The sequence below is a fragment of the Gossypium hirsutum genome, chromosome A10, assembly GCF_007990345.1.
Source record: "Gossypium hirsutum isolate 1008001.06 chromosome A10, Gossypium_hirsutum_v2.1, whole genome shotgun sequence".
Classification (NCBI taxonomy): domain Eukaryota; kingdom Viridiplantae; phylum Streptophyta; class Magnoliopsida; order Malvales; family Malvaceae; genus Gossypium; species Gossypium hirsutum.
The window spans coordinates 107,436,872-107,460,059 of record NC_053433.1 but is presented as its reverse complement, the minus strand read 5'-3'; the positions used below and the strand labels follow the sequence as shown (position 1 = coordinate 107,460,059).

Sequence of the window (23,188 nt, the reverse complement as noted above, 5' to 3'; positions counted from 1 at the left end):
TTACGTTAAATTGAAAAGCATAAGATGAAGTAGACCCAAAATACTAAACTTATAATAACAACCTTAAACACGTGTTACATCATCTTATTTATTTTATCTAAACACCCTCAAGCTATTCATTTACTTTACCGGATATTAGAATTATCGGTGGTGCATCCCTAGGATATTAGCGTCTCGTTTCATGTTTCATAATTCAAATTCATTTACACTGCTTAAACATACTTAATTATCAATTATATTAGTTTATTTTATCTACTCTTTTCAACCTTTATTAATTGACTCGGATTCAAGAACGAATACACGAATTAATCTAGCAACACACTTGTAATGCACCCAGTGCTCATTGGTATGTCTGAAGTAAAATGCACCCAATGGTTATCAATAAAAATTGAAGTAATGTGTGCCCGTCACTTGTCGAAATGTTTGAAGTAATACGCGCCCAGTGCTCATAGGTATAAACCGAAATATCTCTATGTATTTAATCTTATAACATGTCAATTATACTCGTAACTCTATTTGATACCGTTACTAGGACATTATTCTTTATTAACAGTTATTGAGCATAACAATTCAAAATAACATATCATTAACATGATGCAACCATATAACCACAACGCATATAGGTATACATAACCCAATCATCTCAATTGATCAAATTAATGCGTACCACAGATTGTCATTGACAGTAATATTATTTGATTATATTAATTGCCTATCCAATTGTAAGTTGAGGTTATGATAGCACAAACCAGGATAAATATTTGTGAACGGTTTTAGCTTTCCCTTTGCTTTTCGACATTTCAGTGTCATCTTTAGCTATGTTCGATAATACATTACGGAAACATTGTCAATTATACAATTCAACACAAAGCTAACAAAATCAAACATGTATGCATTTAATTCACTTTAGTCCTTTCTTGATATTCAAAACACTCGTAACTTACTATTTATCAGATTAAATCTAAATTTAACTTAATAAATATAGTACAGGGACCTCAAACTTTCAATTCATGATATAATTTTCTAAGAGCTTTCAATCCATTCAATTTGATCCCTAATGTCATAAAAATTAAGTACGCAATTTAAGATTAACTCAAGCTTAATTTAAGACTTTTACTACAATATTAACTTATTCCTCTATAATTTTAAATCATACTAACTTTTATGAATATAAACCTTTAAGCCCAACTTTCTCAAGCTTACTATTCGTGGAAAAATTATATCTAAATTTACTAATTCATTAATTTAATTAATGGGTCACTAATATCTATTATCATATAATGAAAATCCATCAAAATTTTGAAAGGAAAACATTTCTTACCTATGGATTTTTGGTTCGGCAATGGCAAAGAAGCTAAACAAAATTTTCTTTTCTTCCTAACTTGAACGATGAAATAAGATAAAATGGAGGAAAAACCAATGTTAATGGTTTTTCTCTCTTCCACTTTCAACATTGATTAATCAATGGTTAATATTTATTCATGATTAACCAAGTGGGATTTAATGGATGTGATCCACAGCATCCACTATCATTATTTTGTGAATGGCTAAATTATCTTAAGGCCATGGTTTAATTCCTTAATAATGACTCACACAAAACTTAATCAATTCTTCACATTTATGCAATTTAATCATTATACTATTTATTTAATGATTTAATAAATTTAATTACTAGCTAATCCATTTTTAAATCTTGTATTTAACTCATAATCTTCTCATATAACTCAACTTAAAATTTTCGGTCTGAATTGACTTTTCTAACACTAATGAGAATCGGGTCCTTACAAAAAAATCAAAAAAATTATATAGAATTGTATAAAATTTGTTTAGTTTTGATGTTCCAAGCTTTTGATATAACAACATTTAAAATAAATTTTATATGTATTATATATCCTAAATACTAAAGTGTTTTGCAAAATACTCAAAAAAAATTTAAAATGTGTTTTAATTTATCTAAATGTTTTTGGGTTAATATCAGATTGTTCTAACGTGTTTAAAATGTTTTTTAAGAGACTTTGGTTGCAAGTCTCGAGACATGAAAATTTCGGAGCAAAAATCTAGTTCAGAGAGCTTCTTGTCTTGAGACATTGTGCAGTATGTCTAGAGGCAATTGGCAAATTATATCAAGGCACACTATTTATATCTCGAGACATGACCTGTCAACGGCTGTGTATGACTATTTTTTAACCTTATCTCAAGACATCTTGCAAAGTCTCAAGACATACGTTGCAGTGAAAATTTTTAAGCCTAAAATTAATACTTTCAACAGCTAGAATTCATCCCTAATGGTCATAAACATTCAAAAACTTGTTAATTGTTATAAATACACTTTCAAGATATCTAAGCATCAAGATCAAGAGAAAATTATTCAAACCCTTATTCTTTTATTTATCTTGTAAATATTCTCTAAGAGTTTATCACTCACATTTTATTTCATTGAGAGCTTAATTTTTGTAAACACTTATCCTGTAGAAGTCTCTTTGTTTAATCTCTTTCATATCACCAATTTTAAATTGAGAAGGTTTTAGTTGAGCCACAAAAACTGATGGGGATCAACTTGATTAAGCAACGAACAAGTAAAAATAGCGGAAGAAATTAAGAAATTGAACACATAAATTTAACGTGAAAAAACTCCTCCAAAGAGGATAAAAAACCACAAGCAAAGATAATTTTACTATAATGGCAAAAGAACGAATGGTATAAAAGATGAAGATAAAACTAAACCCCAAAACCTGAAAACAAAGAACCCTTAAAACATAAACACAAAATTCTCCAAAAGTATTATGAGTTCTAATCTTTAATAGGTGTATTTTCTAAGGTTGTAAAGAGCCTATGTAATAGCCCGATTTTGGGCCTAGTCGGAATAGTGGTTTTAGAACCACTAACCTGAGGTCAGAGAAATTATTTTTAATATTATTTTATGTGTTATAGCATGTTTATATAAGTGCATGAAAATTTTTGGTGAAATAATTTTAGTGATTGAATGCTCAATTGCGAAAAAGAACTAAATCGCATAAGGGACAAAAGTTTTATTTCATTAGCTAAATGTGTCAAATAGCTAGAGAACTAAAATTAAGGGTATTTAAAGAGCTATTAATGGCATGGCCGGCCATAGGGACAAAGAAAATCAAAAAAGTCAAAATTAGGTGAAATTTGGTGACCAATTTAACTAGAATAAAATAAAATAAGGAAAAACTATCATATTTTTCTCTTCATCTCTTCTCCACCAAAATTTTAGAGCAAAAAAGGGGTCTTGAAAGCTTGAAATTTTCAGCCATTAAGTTCTCTCATAAGTAAGTGATCTTGATGACTTTTCTTGATAATTTTTTTTTCTTTTGGGACCCTTGTAGCATAATCTAGCTAATGAGGGGACTATTTTGCGAAATGGTTGAAAGTTTAGGGTTTTTCCATGAGATTATTCATGTTTTTTGCTGAATTTTTATGGAAGAAAATGAATCTTGGTTGTTGAACAAACAACTTTTGTGAAGTACTTTTCATGGAAATCCTAACGAAGGACCATTTTGCATAAGTTATAAATTATGTGGTAAATGTGTGATATAATGGGAATTGTGGGCTGCTTCTAATATAAAAATAATTCATCTAGGCTTGGTTAGTGAGAAAATTTGATAAAAATCGATTTACGAGCCTAGGGGTAAAATAGTAATTTTGTGAAAGTCTAGGGGTAAAATAGTTATTTTGCCAAAATATGAATTATGAAATGCGTTGATTAATATGATGATTAAATTAGTGAATTTTTATCATTTTAGATAAAAAAATACGAAATCCGGACCTAGATCGGGGAAAGGCCAAGCAAGTAGACTAAATCCAACTAGTCGCCCACTTTTTGTGTACCGAGTTAAGTTGTACGTAAGTAAGGCAAATTTATCGCTATTATGTGTTGAATAATCGATTTTGCATAATATGGTTGAATATGATTATGAATAATGCATGATGAAATTAATGTGGTAAATTTTCGGTTGAACCTAGGAATAGATTGGATATCCATGCCATGACCTTCGGGTGATATGTGTGCTAGTGTAAGACCATGTCTGGGACATGGCATCGGCCACGATATGAGAGTCAATGCAAGATCATGTTTGAAACATGGCATCGGCCATGATATAAGAGCCAGTGTAAGACCATGTTTGGAACATGGTATCAGCAATGTAATGAAAGCCAGTGTAAGACCATGCTTGGAACATGGCATCGGTAATGTAATGAGAGCCAGTGTAAAACCATGTCTGGGACATGGCATCGGTATTGATATGTGCGATAGTGTAAGACCATGTCTGAGACATGGCATCGGCTACATTATGAAAGCCAGTGTAAGACCATGTCTGGGACATGGCTTTAGCCTCGACATGTGAGCCAGCGAAAGATTATATTTGGAACATGGCATCGGTAATTCACCCTCTTGTGTAAAGCTTATCAGATATCCTTTAGTATTCCAAATGGTTTCACAGGTTATTTTAAAGTTTATGATAATGATATGGAATGATATAATCATGGTGTGAGTGGTACAGGTTCTTATTCGAAACTCATGAGATATGAGTCTAATTATGTTGCCTTGATGGTAAGAATGACATGAGTAAGTTCTAGCTATGAAATGATTTTGGGATGATATTGTAATCTTTGGCTTATACTTGTGATATATAAGCATGTAGTGATATTTAACTTTGTTCACTCAAGAATGTGTGTTGATTTATAATATGCATGCTTGATGTTGTTACTTGTTTATATGCAACTCACTAAGCTTTATGCTTACTCCTTCTCCTTTCCATTTTCTTATAATGTCCCCAAGTTAGTATCGGGGATTAAGGGACGTCGAAGGCATCGATCACACTATCACCTGAAACTTTTGGTATAGTTAGTTTAAATGTTTTAAGTATGGCATGTATAGGGACTTGCTATTTTGTTTAGTGTCATGTTAGTTTAGCCACAAGTGTTGGCTTATATGGATGTGATATTCATTTTGTATAGGCCATTAAGGTTGGTTAGTATTGATTATTATTAAATGCGTTTGATATAAATTTCTCATGGTTGTAGTTGTTTTGGTTATATGTGTTATGCTTGGATTGGTTTTGGCTGATGCTGTGTAGGTTAGTACAAGTAAGGGTGGCAAAAAGGCTTGGTAAATAACTTTATTTTTGTCCACATGGATGTGTATCTAGACCGTGTGTGACACACGACTTGCCCCATGGGCGTATGGTTAGACCGTCTGTCTCCTGCACCTAAAAGTTGACAAAACAGAATGCCCAGTAGTAACCACACGGGCGGAGACACGTCCGTGTGTCCCAACCGTGTGGAGGACACGGCCTAGTACACAGACGTGTACCATGGCCGTGTGCCCTTAAGGGGTTGCTGACGTCAGAAGCAGAAAGTCAAGATTTTTGCACATGGGATGAGACACGGGCGTGTCATGGCCGTGTGGGCGACACGGGTCATGGACACGGGTGTGTGCCAAGCCGTGTGAAAACCCCTGTAAGTTTGAATCAAAAATAAATTCGCACGGGCTAGGGACAGGGCGTGTCCCGATATGCTCAGGCCGTGTGAGTCACACAGGCCTTCAACATGGCCATGTTAAATAGGCACACAGGTGTGTTGCCCTTCCACACGGGCGTGTGCCCCTGTCAGCTTGAAATTTTACAAAGTTTCCTAAAGTGCACAGATTAGTCTTGTATTAATTCCAAAGTCTGTTCAGGGCCCCGTAGGCCCATAGTAAAGACATTAAGGTATTGTGAAAAGTTTTAATTTAAAGCAAAATTTCATATCTAGGAAATGTATGTTTGTATGTGTTTAAGTCCGGTAACACCTCGTATCCTGTTCCGGCATCGAACTCGGGTAAGGGGTGTTACAACCTATTTATAAGCTAAATTCGTAGGTCAACTAAATTATGCTAATAAATGCTAAATATATTATACTAATAAATACTAAATCTTCTAGAAAGAAAATATATGTTATTTAACTTGACTTGAAAATAATGTCTTATTTAAGTAAAATATGAGGCATACTTAACAAATCTCCATCTTGACTCGTATTTCCACAATGCCATCTTTGCGAAAGCCTGCCACGGGCCTATCTTGAACTATATAGGGAACTAACTGAGTCAAATCTGTACTTAAAAGCTGGAAGACTTCTAGCCTTCGACTTGTGCACTGTCAAATCAAAACTAACCCGAGTTTAATTTTCACGAACATAGTACTTGAACTTTTCAAAAGCTGCATCCAAAAGAGAACCTCTCTTTAACGAAGCGATCATACATTTTTCCTCCTATGAGCAAGTTGTCTCTGCTCCAAACGAGTTGACTTTGACTCCATAATGAACAAGTGACGTCTGATTTCACCGGTCACTATAGAACCTTACAGAATATAAAGGTTGCCGATCATTTTACCTTTTAACAAAACGACAACCCCACGAGACACCTTAATGCCGCTTGACTTGATGTTGATTCTGCATCTTTTGAAGTATAAAATACTCAAAGAGATGATATTCTTTCGTAAATGAGGTACATACCTAACATTTGAGAGTGTCCTAATCGTCCTATCGTGCATCCTAATTTTAACAGTACCAATACCAATTACCTTACTGGATAATTGTTTCCCATGCGCACAACTCGACCTTTAATCGAACTGTATGTGGAGAACCATTCACATTGGGTCACATGTGGAAAGAACTGTAACACTCCTAACCTGTATCTGTCACCAGAATAGGATTACGAGGCATTACCAGACTTATACACTAGATTTGTACAAAATCGAGTTATGAATTTGTATTCCAAATAAAAACTTTTCAAATTTCACCATAAAGTCTCTAATATGGGCCTACGGGGCCCAATACATGCTTTGGAAATGGTTTGGAACTAAACTGGAAATTTTGGAAATTTTACTTTGAAGATAGGGGCACACGCCCGTGTGGGCTGGGACATGGCCGTGTGGCCAGCATGTGTGGAATTCTGACTTGCAATTTCTTAAGCATTAAAAGGGTACACGGCCTGGGCACATGCCCATGTGGCTAGGCCATGTGGTAAACTGATTTTTCACCATTTTTAAGCCATTTTCACATGATTTTGACACACGACCATGCTTGAAACCCGTGTCCTTCACACGACCAAGACACGGTCGTGTCTTTTTCCCATGAATTATCCTGACTTCGTATTTAAGGATGCAAGAGACACACGGTCATTTCACACGCCCGTGGGCTTTTCGTGTGTCATACACGGCCTAGACACACGCTCATGTTTTTTACCTGTATGGACGAAATAAGGTCATTTCCTAGCCCTATTTCCCACCCAAACTTAACCATTTTCCTGCATGAAAACTTACAAGTCTATACCATCCATTTCAACCAATATCCAATATTCAAATTAATATGTTCCTATTTTCAATCGTGCTTCTAAACTTATTCTTACCTAAAATTTGACAATTTATGTTCATGGATGGTTTTACTTATCTTGATTAACCCAAAAACAACTCATGACACAATACCATACGATATAATCATTTAAACATAAAATACTAGCCATTCCAATGGCTAGATTACAAACCAACATTTTTAAGTATTACTTGTCTACATTAGTCTATACATGTCATTATATCAAAATAAGTTTAATGTTTATACCAAATTCAAGGGTTTGATAGTGTGATGATAACTCTGATCCCAAATCCAACCTTCATGAGTATTGATCACTATAAAACAGGAAAAAATAAACCTAGTAAGCATTATTACTTAGTAAGTTCATATAACCAAAATACACTTACCATTCATGTTCATCAAGTAATTCACATATTAAGTAATATATCCTTTAATTTAGTCAATTAGCAAATAAGGCCTATACACACTCATTCAACCAATTGATTAGTTTCCAAAAATACTAAAATGCATAGATGAGCTCATCATGCCATTTCTCTTTATATCACTGTGTATGTCGTTATCGCTGAATTATTAAATTTCCGATAGACCTTTCCTTTTCCAGTTGTACACTTGAGGTGCACATTCCTTTCCAAGTGGTACACACAAAGTATACCTAACCTTTCCAAGTGTACACACAAAGTGTACATAGCCTTTACAAGTTGTACTATTTGGGTACATAAGTCCTTTCCAAGTATTACCCTTTCGGGATACATTTTCTTTTCATAATGAGATCAAAATATTATCCTTTAGGGACAACCTTTATTGCAACATATGCAAGATCTCATATTCAAGGTAATCACCTGTCCAATCGGAAATCAATATTCAAATAGATTCATGCACCATTTCATCATTTATATAAGTCACAAATCAATAATTGTTCATTATATTTACTTACTGAATACAAGACATGATGCACATAGTTTAACAATCAATTCAACACATTTACATGCTTAACTTAGTTATACGAACTTACCTTGACAATTGATCGTATCTACTAATCCGAAACTTTTTCTTTCCCTCGATATTTTTCTTTGTTCAACACTTTCGGATCTATATAAATAAATTTAATCATCAATTCTATGATTTTTACATTCAATCAAGCCCATTTCACATTTTAGGCAAAAGTACTATTTTGCCCCTAAACTTTTAATTAATTCTAATTTCGTCCCTGGGCTCGGAAATTGAAATTCATGCAATTTACTCCTTATTCCAAGCTTATTCAAAATTCTAATATAACTTTACAGCACATGTATTTCATAAATTTCAGAATTTTTCCAAGAATTTCACTACTTTGCAATTTAGTCCTTACACATGCTTTCACTAAAAATTGCTTTGTAAAAGTGGTTTATCTATCAATACTCTTTCATTTTCTATCAAAAAATTTCAATTTACAAAATATTCATCCATGGTTAATTTTCTAAACTTTAGTTTTCTTTCAATTTAATCACCCAAATAAAGAAATTAAGCTTTCCCGATCTCAAAAATATAAAAATTATTAAAAACGAGACATAAAACTTGCCAATTTATGCTTGAAAAGTTTCTTTTCTCTCTCCTAGGGTTTCCATGTATTTTATGGAGAAGAAGATGATATAAAATAAGTTCTAATTCTATTTAATCATTTATCACATATTATTTAATTCAACTTCCAATTTAGTCTTTAACCTTTTTCAATTTTTCCATGGATGACTCATTAAAATATCTACATGTTTTTCATCAATGGTCTAATTTCCATATAAGGACTTCTCACTTTTAATTCTATAGCTATTTAATCTTTATAACTACTAGAATTCAACTTTGACATTTTATTCAATTTAGTCCTTTTTGCAATTAGACACATAATTGATAAAATTTTTCGATAAAAATTTTCATGCAATATTCCTATCATAATACCTATCATTTTATGAAATTTAAATAATTTCATTTTTTGAATTCGGATTTGTGGTCTCAAAACCACTATTCCGATTTCACTGAAATTGGGCTGTTACAAGAACATCCCAACTCTAGGATCCACTCGGATGTAAGCTCAGAGCTTTCACTCGTTGACACTAACAAGAAATCATCACCGCTTTCGTTGGCCAAATTAGCACCAGCTACATCTTCTTCGTTACTCTGAGTAGCCTTTTTATTTCACAGTTTATAACAATATGCTTTGACGTGACCCAACTTCTTACAATAGCGACACCTTTTACCTCACTTCTTTATTGCTACCAAAAGGAAAGCTTGCCTATCTACCTTACTATCGAACCAAACTCATTGCCGAGTTTGTCTTTACTTAACAAATGACCCTCTACATCCTCAAATGAGAGTTTGTCTCTGCTATAAATTAAGGTCTCCCTGAAAGATTTGTATGAACGGGGTAAAGAAGAAAATAATAGCATAGTCAGATCTTCATCGTTAATCTGAGTCTCAACGTTTTTTAAATCATTTAAAAGGGTAATGAATTAATTGATGTGATCTCTAAGAAGTTCACATTCGTTCATGCGAAACACAAGTAGACTTTGTTTCAACACTAAACGATTAGCCATAGACTTAGTCGCATAAATAGTTTCTAACCTTTTCCACAAGGTGAATAATGTCTTCTCCATCAATACCTCCTGTAATACCCTATTAGCGAGGCAAAACTGGATTGCAGACATGACCTTTTCATCAAGCTCTTCCCATTCTAACTAATCTATATTCTCAGGCTTTTTCCTGGTAACAATCTTTTTCAGGCCAATCTGAACAAGAATTACCATCATCCAAACTTGCTACAAATTGAAATTTGTGACACCATCGAATATCTCAATGTCAAACCTTGTTGTTGCTATCTCTGAACAGGCTGATCTACGGAATTGAACTAGCTTTAATACCACTTGTTAGGGATCTATTCGATTAAGCAACGAACAAGTAAAAATAGCGAAAGAAATTGAAAAATTATACACACAAATTTAACGTAGAAAAACCCCTCCAAAGAGGATAAAAACCACGGGCAAAAATAATTTTACTACAATGGCAAAAGAACGAAGAGTAAAAGAGATGAAGATAAAACTAAACCCTAAAACCTAAAAATAAAGAACCCTCAAAACATAAACACAAAATTCTGTAAAAGTGTTATGAGTTCTAATATCTAATGGGTATATTTTCTAAGTTTGTAAAAGAGCCTATTTATAGGCTATAATCATAGGTCAAATAAATTATGCTAATACATGTTAAATATATTATACTAATAAATATTAAATCTTCTAAAAAGAAAATATGTTTTTGTTTAACTTGACTTGCAAGCAATCTCTTATTTGACTGAAATATGAGGCATACTTAACAAAAACTAAGAAAGATTCTAGTTAGCAATAAAAATTAGGAAGATAGGTTCTATCTAAGCTTTAAGAAGAAGATAGTGTTGTAAAGGTTATATCTCCTCCTTGAAAGCTACCAATTCCTATAGTGAATGGGAAATCTTTAATTGGTGTATACTAAGGTAGTGAAGGTAGGCAATTAGGGCCGAATCACTATAAATTGAATTATTCAAGCTTTTCTTTCATTTCATTATCATTCAGAAAAGTTAGTAAAGATTTTTAAAATACCAATTCACTTCATCTTTATATTTTTAGGTCTAACAAAATCCTAGAATTTTAAAAAATATTTATTTTTTATAAAATACATAAAACACAAAAAAGGGATAAAATACAATTTTCAAATAAATTTAGAAAGATCTCAAATTTTTTGACAAATCATAGAAAATATATAGTGTTGGACAATTTATAAAGTTTTGAAAACTGAGGACAATTTATGATATTGATAGAAATAAACATTTTCCTGAAATAATACATGTGCTTTAAGCAAAACAGATCATTGGCATTCCCGGCTTTCAACTGAACGACCTTCTCTGCTATTCTTGTACTACGAATTGCTTCAAGTGTGGGCCCGAACAATTTCAAATTAAATACATAATCAAAACAAAAATTTCTTACTTTTTATAGAAAAGTAAATCTCTCTCTTATAGAAACCGATAGAATTGTTATTCCAAAAAATATAATTTATGCTTAGAAATAAATCCTGACTATTTTAGAGCAGAATAGCAATATCTCTTAAGTTTTGTATATCTTCTTATTGTTTTTTTAGCTCGATCGGTGCTATTTATTTATACAGAGAAAAAGTGAACCTTAATTGTATTAGTAGAATACAAATAATATTTATTTAATAGAAAAACCAATCTCCCAGTTGAACTAGGAGAGAGTGGCTTCTAATAGAGTATGTCTCCCTTCATATGTATTCTGATGGAGATAGGGGCCTCTCTTGTGTTGGGTCCAATTATATGTGTTTCCTAAACTTTTAATCCACACTTTATAATTTAATCCAATTTAATACATGTTTTTCTATTTTTTAAAATAAATTTTATTTATTAAATTAAATTAATTAATTTTTTCAATAAAATAATTATCTCAACCTAATTCTAATTTTGCTAAAATCATGACAATATTACCATAAAAAATCTATAAGAAAATATATTTAATTTCTATATTTAACGGATTCACAATAACCAATTATATGTGCTTGTTAGACTTTTAATACAACACTTTATAATTTATTCCAACCTAGTATATGTTTTTTTATTTCCCAAATTAAATATTATTTTCTAAATAAATTAATTTCTCAATTAAATAAATTTCTCAACCAAATTTTAATTCCTTTAAATTCATGACAACTTTACTGTCAAAGAATTTATGAGAAAATATATTTAATTTTCATATTCAACGAATTCACAATGATCAATTACTTTAAATTCATTTTCGAATTTCAATTCTTTTATTAAATAAAAATATAAAAAACATAATTAATTAATAAGTAATTTCCATACTTAGTGAGAAATTATATTAATTCTCGAATATAACACATTTCTCTAACTTTATCATTTCTATCCATTTTTGTTCATTTGATTCTATAAGCAATTCATTTCTAGTTTCAACGAGTTACGAATGGACTGATTGAGCATATGTAATTAGGACTCAAATGATTTATAATTAAGTTCTAATTTTCACCTATTAATTATAAACTCATTTAGTCATAAAGTCATTCCACTATAGTATCGTGACTGAGCTCTCTCTAGTTACATACCATTACGAAAACTACTCGATTAGTGCTTGTCAAATGGCTTTGTCATAAGTGTGTTACTATTATAGGGTATCCTTAATCTATTTGGGATAAATTCGTTCTCTCAATATGATCATATTTTATCTCATGGTAACCATTACATCTTCTTTCATAAAAAGTCAATTACTATCAACTAGTAATTAAGTTATTTATCACAAAGACAAACGACCCGTGGTCACGTTTACTTTTCATTTATCATGTAATGCTAATGAGAGGATATCATTTACCTATTTATTGAGCTATGAATTTCACTATTATGAATGATGCTACATACTGCAGAAATCATATACTCAACACACCAGCTTTCGGTTCCTTATCTATTTGAACTAAGGCTTTTACTTACATCAAAGTCTATAAGTCGCGCATACATAATCCATCATCTACTCAAGATTAAGGTATGCCACATTATGAATGTCACAAGTGAATAAATCCATAAACGGATTCATGATCTATTCTACATCCTATTCAATACATAATCCATCATCTACTCAAGATTAAGGTATGCCACATTATGAATGTCACAAGTGAATAAATCAATAAACGGATTCATGATCTATTCTACATCCTATTCAATGTACTGTCAGTCCAATCAGTCACATCTATGTCTCTATCTTTTGGGAGTTATTAACTTTGATTCTCAAGACAAAGCATCTCCCCAGTTGGACTTGATAGGCATCATATTAGTTTTTTAATTGGTTTGCTTATTTTCGATTAGACTAATGACATGTTTAGGTTAATATACTAATACAAGTTGTCTTTTCATATTACAATTCAATCATGTAATACTAATTAATATTAGTTAAAACATTAGATAATTAGTAAGTTAATATTTACTTTCATTTTGCTTTGCGTGCAAAAACCATTGAGGACAATATACAAAGGGTATTAAGTAATTCATAGATATTTTTATTAAACCAATTTTTTTTTAAATACAAGTGTAAATAGAAAAAAATACTATACTTAGGGTACTAAATCTAATAACACGTCTTGGATAAAGTCTGAGAGAGGAAGAGTAAAACCCACCTCTAGAAGAAACAACCGAAGGTTGAAGCTAGGTCTCGTATTAGAAAAATCTAGGCCAAACACTTCGCAGAGATGATGTGACCCTTATGGGATGCTAAATTCATACTTATGATGTTTTGCAAGCAACCACAATACATTTGAAAGTTATTCATCTCTCGGTAGGGTGTAGAATATTGATAGTGAAGACTAACAGCAGGCTCGTCACTTCTTCTCTTGAACTTGGTTGCAGTAGCCTTGTCAAACTTGGTTGTGGTATTTTTTTTATTTTTCACCACCTCTTTCAATGGAGCATGACCAGTATGACCTCCTCCTCTATTTTGAATCTTTACAAATTGTCCATGTTCTCTAACCATTTTCTTGAGCAAAAATACTAAAAATAACTCTAACGGCAACAAAAGAAGAACTACAAGAAGAATCAAAACAAATAGACCCCTAAAGTGCAAAATCGTCGTAAAAAACCAACCAAAACCAGAAAAATGACAAAAATAGTTGCAAAATTTTTTTTAAAGAAAGAGGAAGGCAAAGTAACCTCAATGAAGAAAAACTAGAGAATATATAAACCTATCTCCCAAAACGTATTGTTTCGAAGAACAAGCAAAACACAATGGCAACTTACCACCTGTTCCAAAAAGTTATTGATAATCATTATCACGACTCCCAAAATACACAGATATTAGAGTGAATTTATGACAAAATCTTAATGGTTTTTATACAAAAAATCACCTTTAAACAAGATCACCATTTGAGCAATTTGTGAAAAAAAAAGGTTAACAGATCAAAGAGTCTCAAGAAAGGTCACTTTATAAACCAACTACCAGCAAATTAGGAAGGCACCAACAAGCCTCCCTTCTAAAACGACCATCCGAACAAATATTAGCCATTTGCCATCCGAGTCCCTAAGCTTTCATCGAGAATGTGATATTTTTAGTCACCAAATACCACGTGAGTTCAATTGCTCCATATCATCACGTTAGAATAAATGTCAGGCTCTGTTCCATTACAAACATCCTTGTTCCATTGAAGACATCCACCTTATATGTTTTATAATGATGGTTTAATGACAAATTCAACATGTTAGCACCATCCTACATGAGACTCTCGCCTATAAATACTCCTAAAAATGATGAAGAAAGGATTGGCTCTTTAAGACACTAAGCCTACATTCTACTAACTTACCTTTAGTTCTCAACCTTCATACTCTATTCATCTTCACTCTTTAAAATTTCTAGCCCTAACTACTACCACTCTTTCCTTCGTACATCCTCCTTGTTGTATCACTATATAAATACCATACATAAACTTTAGTTTTGTATAATTTTATAAATAAAAACTTGTTTTAATTCAAATTTTAAAAATCATTAACGTCATTATTAAATCAGCACAGTTTTACATTGGATATTATATAAACAAATAATTATATTAATCAAATATGAAAATAAATATATATTAATTTCTTTAATTGTGAATAATTGAATCAAAATTAAAATTTTAAATATATAATTACACAAAATAAATTATACATGAACAAAGTTAGCTATAAATATGAGAGTTTACTCTTTCATTGAACCCAAACAATACGGACGCCTACAACCAGTAACGCACAGAAGTGTAACGTGGACGAAACTTGACCTTTATTTTTATTTTCTCCCAAATGTTGTTTTCGTCATCAAACCATTTCCCCAATTCTTCCTATATTTCTTCTCCATTTTTACCCCGATTTTTTAGCTTATTAAACTCCCAATCCAAACTACCCATTAAAATGTCTAAAATCTTACCCTTCCAAATAGTTAATCCAACTCCCAGAATCTACCCCAGAACTGTCACTTGGATCCTCTCAAAGCCTGTTCTAATCCCTTCAGTTTCAAAATGTTACACTCCCATTTATTTGGCAGGTCTCAGACCCTATCTCCGTACCCCAAGCTTTTCGTTTTCATCTCGAGCCTTGGATGATTCGTCGTCTTCAATGGAGACCCAGAATGAAAATATTGGCGAACTATCGGAGATGGAGGAGTATGAGAAGATTAGCGGCCAGGTTTGGTTCTTCTCTCTATTTCCCCCCTTTTTTATTTGGATTTTGTAGTAGATGTTTGTTTCTGTTCAGATTTCACGCTAATTTAAGCTGAATTCAATTAAATTTTCAGCTATTATTTTGTTTGCTTAAGGAGTTTATATCCATTTTTTTTATCAACGTTGCTCTTCATTTTCTATGAATTTTATTTCAAAAAAATCACATTCGAAAACAATTAAAAGCTTGGAATAATAAAAATTACGCAATTTAATAATTTTAAATTTAAAACAAATTAATAAAAATTTATTAATTTTACTGTAAATTAATGTCATCTAAATAAATATTTATTAATTTAAATATAAATAAAATGAAAAAATTATATATAAATAAAATAAATTTATATTATATATATAATGTGTTTGATTGAATTGATATCTAAATTAATTTAATATTAACTCATTAAAAAATTACTTAAAATTTTTTTAATAAAACATTTGAATCTTAGTATAACAAATAATTTATCTTTTATTATTTTTATAAAAGTATTTAAGTAAATGATTAAAAAAAATAATTTCGATATCAACTCTTTGAAAAGATCACTTAAAAATAAAACAAAAATTTAAAAAGTTCTACACTATAAGTCAATTTCTTTCAATACTGTATTAAAACTTTTTAAATACAATGAGGATTAAATTGAAATGAGGATTGAGTTTTACCTCGATTGGTATGGGTGGATCGAGTGTATTGAAACGCATTATCTTGTGGTCTGAAAAGATACAATGGATAATTTTAGATTGTTCAAAAAAATTAATTAATGAAATATTTAAATTGTTTTGTAATTTATTTAGTTATAAACAAACGCAACATAAATCTTTGCGTGAGGTAAAATGTTTAAAATACAAAATTAAAAATAGTATGAACAAAATTTAAAACTAATATATAAAAAAAGTAAATAAAATAAAGTATTTATACAAAAATTTTCACAGTAGAGGTAAGCATCGAACTAAATTAAATCAAATATTTCATAAAAAAATTTATTCAAATTAGTCGAGATGATGAGTCATTTGTTATGGAATCAATTTTTTTATGTTTTATTTTTGTCCTCTATAAGAGTAATACTCTTCTTTAAATATAATATCTTATATTTTTACGCAATAAAATAATAAAATTTAGTTAAGATATTATTTCCATAAAATGGTTATATTTTATATAAAAATATATTTTATTATATGAAAAATAATTTTAATAAATGGAATTACATTTATAAATTTTATGATAGATATAGTCTAAATATTACTAATTAATATTATTAATATATTATAGTTGTTAAATTTGGAATTTTTTTAAAAATCACATTATTTGAATATCAAATGTTGTTATAGGATTTTTAGATAACAATTACTTTTTTATAACATCTACAATTTTAGTATACAAACAAGTTTATTGTAGGGAGGGTTAACTGTATTCTAAAAACAAGAATAAAATGTCGAAAAGCCTAAAACCATTACACGAATTTTGAATTTACAAAATTATTGAGTTGTGGTACGAATTAATTTTCTGATTCTATTTATTAAGTTTAAAAACTGTATTGGCAGGATAAATTTTTTTATTTTGAGTAAATTAAAATAAAATAATAATCTTTTTCGCGGTTGATTGAATCAGACCAGTCGAAGAGATTAGATCAGTTGAAAAAAAAATTAATACAAGCATATTAAAAACCGGTTAAATCATGGATTTTTTATTTTTCATAATTTATTTGATGGAATTAATTGATACTATACCTTCTTCTGGAATTCTTAATTAAAAAAAGAACATATACGAACACGTGTTAATTTGTGGATTGAACACATGTGCAGCCTTACAGGCACAAGTCACTTTCAACGTAGATTTATCCTTTTTTGTCCTCTACTTTCAACATATAGATTCACTCATTTCAAAACAGATAAATTCAATTCAATTGTTTTATAACAAAAATAGGGAAGATCATCTCCAGAAGATGCAACGGCCGTGATTCCTTTACGGACGAACTCCGGGCTCTCCCATCTCATTTCTCCCATAATCTTTTCTTTTTCAGGTAAGCATCATCTCTGTGTTCTTTTCTTTTGATATAATCGATTTATTTGTTAAATGTTTTTATTGGATTATTTTCAATATTCTAATCGGTTCTCTTTTGCTTAATGCCTCTTCATATTTTTGCAAGTTTTTGGGTTTCATTTTGTTTAGTTTGTAAAACTTTGCTAGAAAACAAAGGAAATGGTAAACAATTAAAATCATTCTTAAGTAAATAAACAAATAAACAAATCATGCATTTGTTGTATTTAGTTTTTGATTTTTAAGGATTTTTGTGTCTAAACTTGCAATTTATTTGGCTAATTGATTATTAATTTCTAATCAAGAACCTGCTTAATTGTGTTGATCTCTTTTGCATGTTAAATTCGATGATATCTGTTTATGCTATTCTTGCTAGGGCCATTTTTCCATCAATTGTGTGTGCGCTCGCGTGTTTTTGAAGTCGTTATTGTCAAGTATGGGTCTTGTTCTTGAATTTGCTTTATCATAACGGGAATCTGTAGCTACGCATGTGTTGATTTCTAATGTTTGATTATATTTCATCTCCAGGCCAGCCATTCCCTTGTTTTCAGATTTTGTTTAACCAATAAATTTGAGCATAATTTTTGTGGAGTTAAGTTTGGTTTGTTGTTATGGGTGCTGCAACTAATGTCGTAGACAATAAAGAGGCAAGGTTGCCACGAGAAGTAAAGGATGCTCTGCAGTCGATGGCGTCTGAGTGGGATGATGTAGTGGATTCAAAAGCTTTGCAGGTGATCCCTCTTAAAGGTGCTATGACCAATGAGGTGTTCCAGATAAAATGGCCAACCAGGGGAGATAATGTGTCACAAAAGGTTTTAGTTAGGATTTACGGTGAGGGTGTGGATGTGTTTTTTGATCGGGAGGATGAAATCCGGACATTTGAGTTTATGTCGAAGCATGGACAAGGACCTCGTTTGCTACGACGGTTCCGCAATGGGCGAATTGAAGAGTTCATCCGTGCACGGGTACTTTGATACTCGCTCCCTTTCCATACTTCTTTGCATATTATTTTAACTTTAGATATGGATATGAAGCATAACTATTCTGTTTCGAATTATGTAAATAAAGGGGATTTGCCCTTCAAGCAGCTATCTTAAATGATTGTAGCATTGAAGTTTCTGATTTATGTAATGATTTATTACCTGTCTATCCACAATGGGAACGAGCTCATGAATGAATACCATTGCAGTGATTAAGAGAAGATGATCTTTTTAACAACTTTTAGGCATCTATTTTTTTCTAGTGACTTAAATTGTTCATGTTTGATATGGTGTCTCATTTATTAAGAAATTCAAGTTCTAGTATTACCATGGTAATCACAGTTTCCCATTAACGATTGTAATTAATAGAAGATACTCTCTTTCTTCTTTACAACCTACTGGGGCCATTTACTCGTTTATTTCTCAGAAATGTTGAATGTGTATTGATATTCTCTTTCTTCCGTATTGACTTTTAGACACTATCAGCATCTGATTTGCGTGATCCAGCTATATCAGCTCTAATAGCAACCAGATTAAGGGAGTTCCATGAACTTGATATGCCCGGTCCAAAGAAAGTTTGGCTATGGGATAGATTGCGGTACATTTTAATAACTCTTTGGTGAATTATGCTAAATATTATGGATCTCATGCCTATAGCTACTTTATTAATTGAAAGATTCATTGGTTGTGTTCAGAAAATGGCTTAAGGCGGCCAAGAGACTTAGCCCACTGGAAGAAGCCAAAGCCTTTCGCTTAGAATCTTTGGAGGAGGAAATCTCTATTTTAGAAAAGAAACTCTCAGCGAGGCATCAACGGATAGGTTTCTGCCACAATGATTTACAATATGGGAACATAATGTTTGATGAAGGGACTAAATCAGTAACCATCATTGTGAGTTTCTACCAAACTGGCTTGCTTTGTATATACTTTACTTACAGTAATTTTAATAGCAAAACTCTTCTTTAATTTTGTCATTGAGCTATATGTTAATAGCTCATAATGGGAAAGTTCTAGACAAGTTGCAGCAACAGGCTGGGCTGTTAGTTGCATTCTTTTGATGGGAGGATAACATCTGAACCTTTGACCAAGAATGATTTTGGTCTCAAATTCAAACATAGACAACAGCAGCAGTAATAGCAGTGATAAAATCATAGTTGTTCATATGGTTGCATTATTGATATTCTTCTGAATAATGTGATGTTTTCTGAGTAGTAAATACCTAATTCCTGAACTCTGTCCGTGCCTATTTAAGACCAGGTTGGCTTAAGATAGAGGAGATTAATGCAGTTATCTTAGCCCTTAATTATCATATCAGCAAAATCATTCTATATGCATGAATTTGTTTAAAGGATATTTGTTGTCATATGATGCAATTGGTGATGTCTGGATGGTATCCAAGTACAGATGCAATTCTGCCTGCTTGAGTGACTTAGAGGACAGTGATGGATGTCTTGTGATCTCATGAATTTCTCATTAACTAGGTTAGATGAAGATAGATATATCTGGTATAGCATCAGAGAGAATTTACGCACATTATTCCTTATTTTCCCATTGATATGAAACTGGGGTCATCACTCACCCAGACTGTTTTTCTATTAAGAGCCACAACCTTTTATTTTTCCGCCATAAAAATCCACAACTTAAATCCTGTGGAAAGCCCAAAAGATCATTTTTCGTAGAAGAACATTTTGGTTTGACTTATATACATGTTTTTTTCCTGTGGTTAATTCATCGTATGTTCTTAATGCTTTTCTAAGTTCTGAGTATTTTATTATCATTGAGATCTTTAAGTCGCATGCAAAGTTTCTTTACTTGAGTTGGGCTGTGGGCTGTATTTCATACCACTTTTCCTTTTAAATATCCTAATCTCTTCTATATTGAACATTAAAAAGATGTAGTAATGTGTCTTATAGCATCCTTTAAAAGTGAATTATATTGAACTTTAGTCTTTGTATTTGCTTAATATAGGATCATAAATATACCAAGCATTTCAAGCTTGATCATGAATGTTATTGACTAAGTCTTATTTAAGCGTGAAGAGAGCAAGTTGTGCTTGTATGTAAGTTATCAAACAGAAAGAGATCTAAATAATAAGTGGATGATAGAAATTTCATATGATCTTGAATTTGCTGCTTGATAAGTGATCATTCTATTTTCTCTGAGACTTGTTTTCTCTCAAAGTAATGAATATGTAATTCTCTGGATGTTGATTGGCTGCCGACTTTTATAGGATTATGAGTATGCAAGTTATAATCCTGTTGCCTTTGATATTGCAAATCACTTCTGTGAGATGGCTGCCGATTATCACACAGAAACACCCCACGTTATGGATTATAGTAAATATCCAGGTGAATCTTTTGGATCTCATTTTTTTCTTTTATAAAATGCGCTATATTCCCTGAATGGTAAAAACGTTTTTTAGTCCTGTGGCATTCATAGGTTTGGAAGAGCGCCTAAGATTTCTGCGTGTATACCTGAATTCTTCAGGTAACTTTTTATTGCTTATAAGACATTCTGTGACTTTTTAATTGTTTACATGGTGGCTGCAATTGTGAGAAGTTCATTTTCTGATAATTCCAATTTTGGTTCTGTGAGCGTGATTGGAATAGCAGCTTTTATGTTTAAACTGTCCATAATTATTGTATTCTGCTGCCAATTTAGCTTATTTACTTTGCCAAAGGACTAATTTAACACTTCTTTTCTTGTGTTAAAAAGAAGTTAAGGCAATTGTTTCAATTTATATATTCGAACTTGATGTGTTACCATAACTCTGACGTCAATATATTGTCAGGGATCCATATGATATTATCCACGTCTTTATTGCAGGTAAGAAACCTAGAGACTCTGAAGTGCAGCAGCTGCTTCAAGATGTTGAGAAATATACTCTAGCGAGTCACCTCACTTGGGGGGTGTGGGGAATAATATCGGTAATTTTGGCCCTCTATACCATCCCAAAATCATTTGATGATAATGCATGTACTTGGTGTCAGTTCAGTAATGCAATCTTTTAGCTTGCTTCTTTGCTACCTATAAGATACCCTACAAATCGCTGCCCTTCTCAACTATCTGTATGATTGTGAATTGTTAATTGTAATTTTATTAAAACTATTGCTTCTAAAGAGGAGATTCAATTTGGAATTGAAGTGGTACAAATTATCACTCAGGTAAACATTAGAAGTTTATTCTTTTCTTTACTTGCTTCTTTGCGATTTTCCTATCATGTTGAGCGCATGTAATCTGTCACGGACAAGCTATATTGAAGTTGTTAGAGATTGAAATGCAGTCATTGACCCAAGAGGGACCAAACCTACAGATACTTTTGACTTGCACTTTTAAAGGAGAAGAGAGATGTCATTTGCTTGGAATTTATTTCTTTTACACTGATTGCATTTTTTTATTTTTATTTTTTATTTTATGTTTTTATCAAATTTCTTCCTCAGGAATATGTCAATGAAATTGACTTTGACTACAAAGAATATGCCAAGCAGAGGCTTCAACAGTACTGGAAAAGGAAGCCGGAGTTGTTGGGATCTTCTTGACCCCCCACTTTTTGGATTATGTAGTGGTACATAGATGTTTATGGGTTCCCCTTAGTCTCCTGTGGATATGAAGTGTTTGGAGGAGATATTCACGGTGTGTCCTGAAGCCGTATCACATGAATCATATATGTTTTATGAATGCTCATATTTATTGTTTTCTGTTTTGGTATTGTTTTATTGGTTATAAAGGATATTATATTTTGTTGTATGTACTTTATATCTGAAGAGATTTCTTGTATGGAGATGACATTTCTTGAAATTGATTAACTTCATGGAAAGACTCGACCATTAAAGTTGTGAAGGGGAAGGGAGTTTATGCTTTGGAGGGTTGAAAGGATGATGGCAAATAAAAAGCAATGATATAATGCTTGATTCGGTTCCTTTGTTTTGTTATAATACAGCTGAAAAACTGCTTATTTTCCTATATTTGTTGTAATATCCATTTCTAGTGGGTAAATTATAATTTCATAATTTTTATAAAGATCAAAAAAATTAAAGTTTTTAGTTCATTTTTGAAATAAATTTTTTTATTTTTCTTTCTTTTAAAGGCAAAGTTTTTGGTTTATTGTTAGCTTAAAGCAAGGTAGTTTAAATTTCTTAATTTGTAAAATATAGTAGATTTTGGGTCAAAATTCTATTTTAGTTTAATATTTATTTGATTAAATCTCATCATGCTTATCATCTCTTGGATATTTATTCTTGTTTAATTAAAATGCTTTTTTCTTTATTTCGAGAAATTAATATATTAAATTATAAAAACTATCAAAATTAAAATAATTTTCAGTATTTTAAATTTTTTTTCTAATTGAAATATTTCTGTGTTTCTCACATTAAATATAGACATGAGATTTGGTGGTGTTTAATTTCATAGATGTTAGTTGGTTTTATGAGCTTTTTATAGACAACTGCAATCATCTACTCTCTAGGGTTTTTTCACTAAAATAATTATTTTTATCAAAATAATATGGGTCTCAAATTATTTATCAAACTAATATGTTTTGAACAATAAT

At 31.4% G+C, this 23,188-nt stretch overlaps 1 protein-coding gene across 4 annotated transcripts; it reads left to right on the top strand.

Annotated features, from left to right (window-relative positions):
• The first annotated feature begins 15,129 nt into the window (after positions 1-15,129).
• Positions 15,130-22,558, top strand: LOC121203063 (probable choline kinase 2). 4 transcript variants are annotated; one of them, XM_041077993.1, is made up of 9 exons: positions 15,130-15,592; positions 17,546-17,642; positions 18,296-18,624; positions 19,116-19,237; positions 19,335-19,530; positions 20,870-20,987; positions 21,079-21,126; positions 21,466-21,566; positions 22,080-22,558. In XM_041077993.1, the coding sequence occupies exons 1-9, from the start codon at positions 15,212-15,214 to the stop codon at positions 22,176-22,178; spliced, it is 1,491 nt and encodes a 496-aa protein (XP_040933927.1). In that variant the 5' UTR covers positions 15,130-15,211; the 3' UTR covers positions 22,179-22,558. The 4 variants fall into 4 exon arrangements, with proteins under 4 accessions (XP_040933927.1, XP_040933928.1, XP_040933929.1 ...); XM_041077995.1 differs by lacking the exon at positions 15,130-15,592 and adding an exon at positions 18,036-18,093 and having other exon boundaries at positions 17,540-17,642; positions 18,188-18,624; XM_041077994.1 differs by lacking the exon at positions 22,080-22,558 and having other exon boundaries at positions 15,136-15,592; positions 21,062-21,126; positions 21,466-21,523.
• The last annotated feature ends 630 nt before the right edge of the window (positions 22,559-23,188 follow it).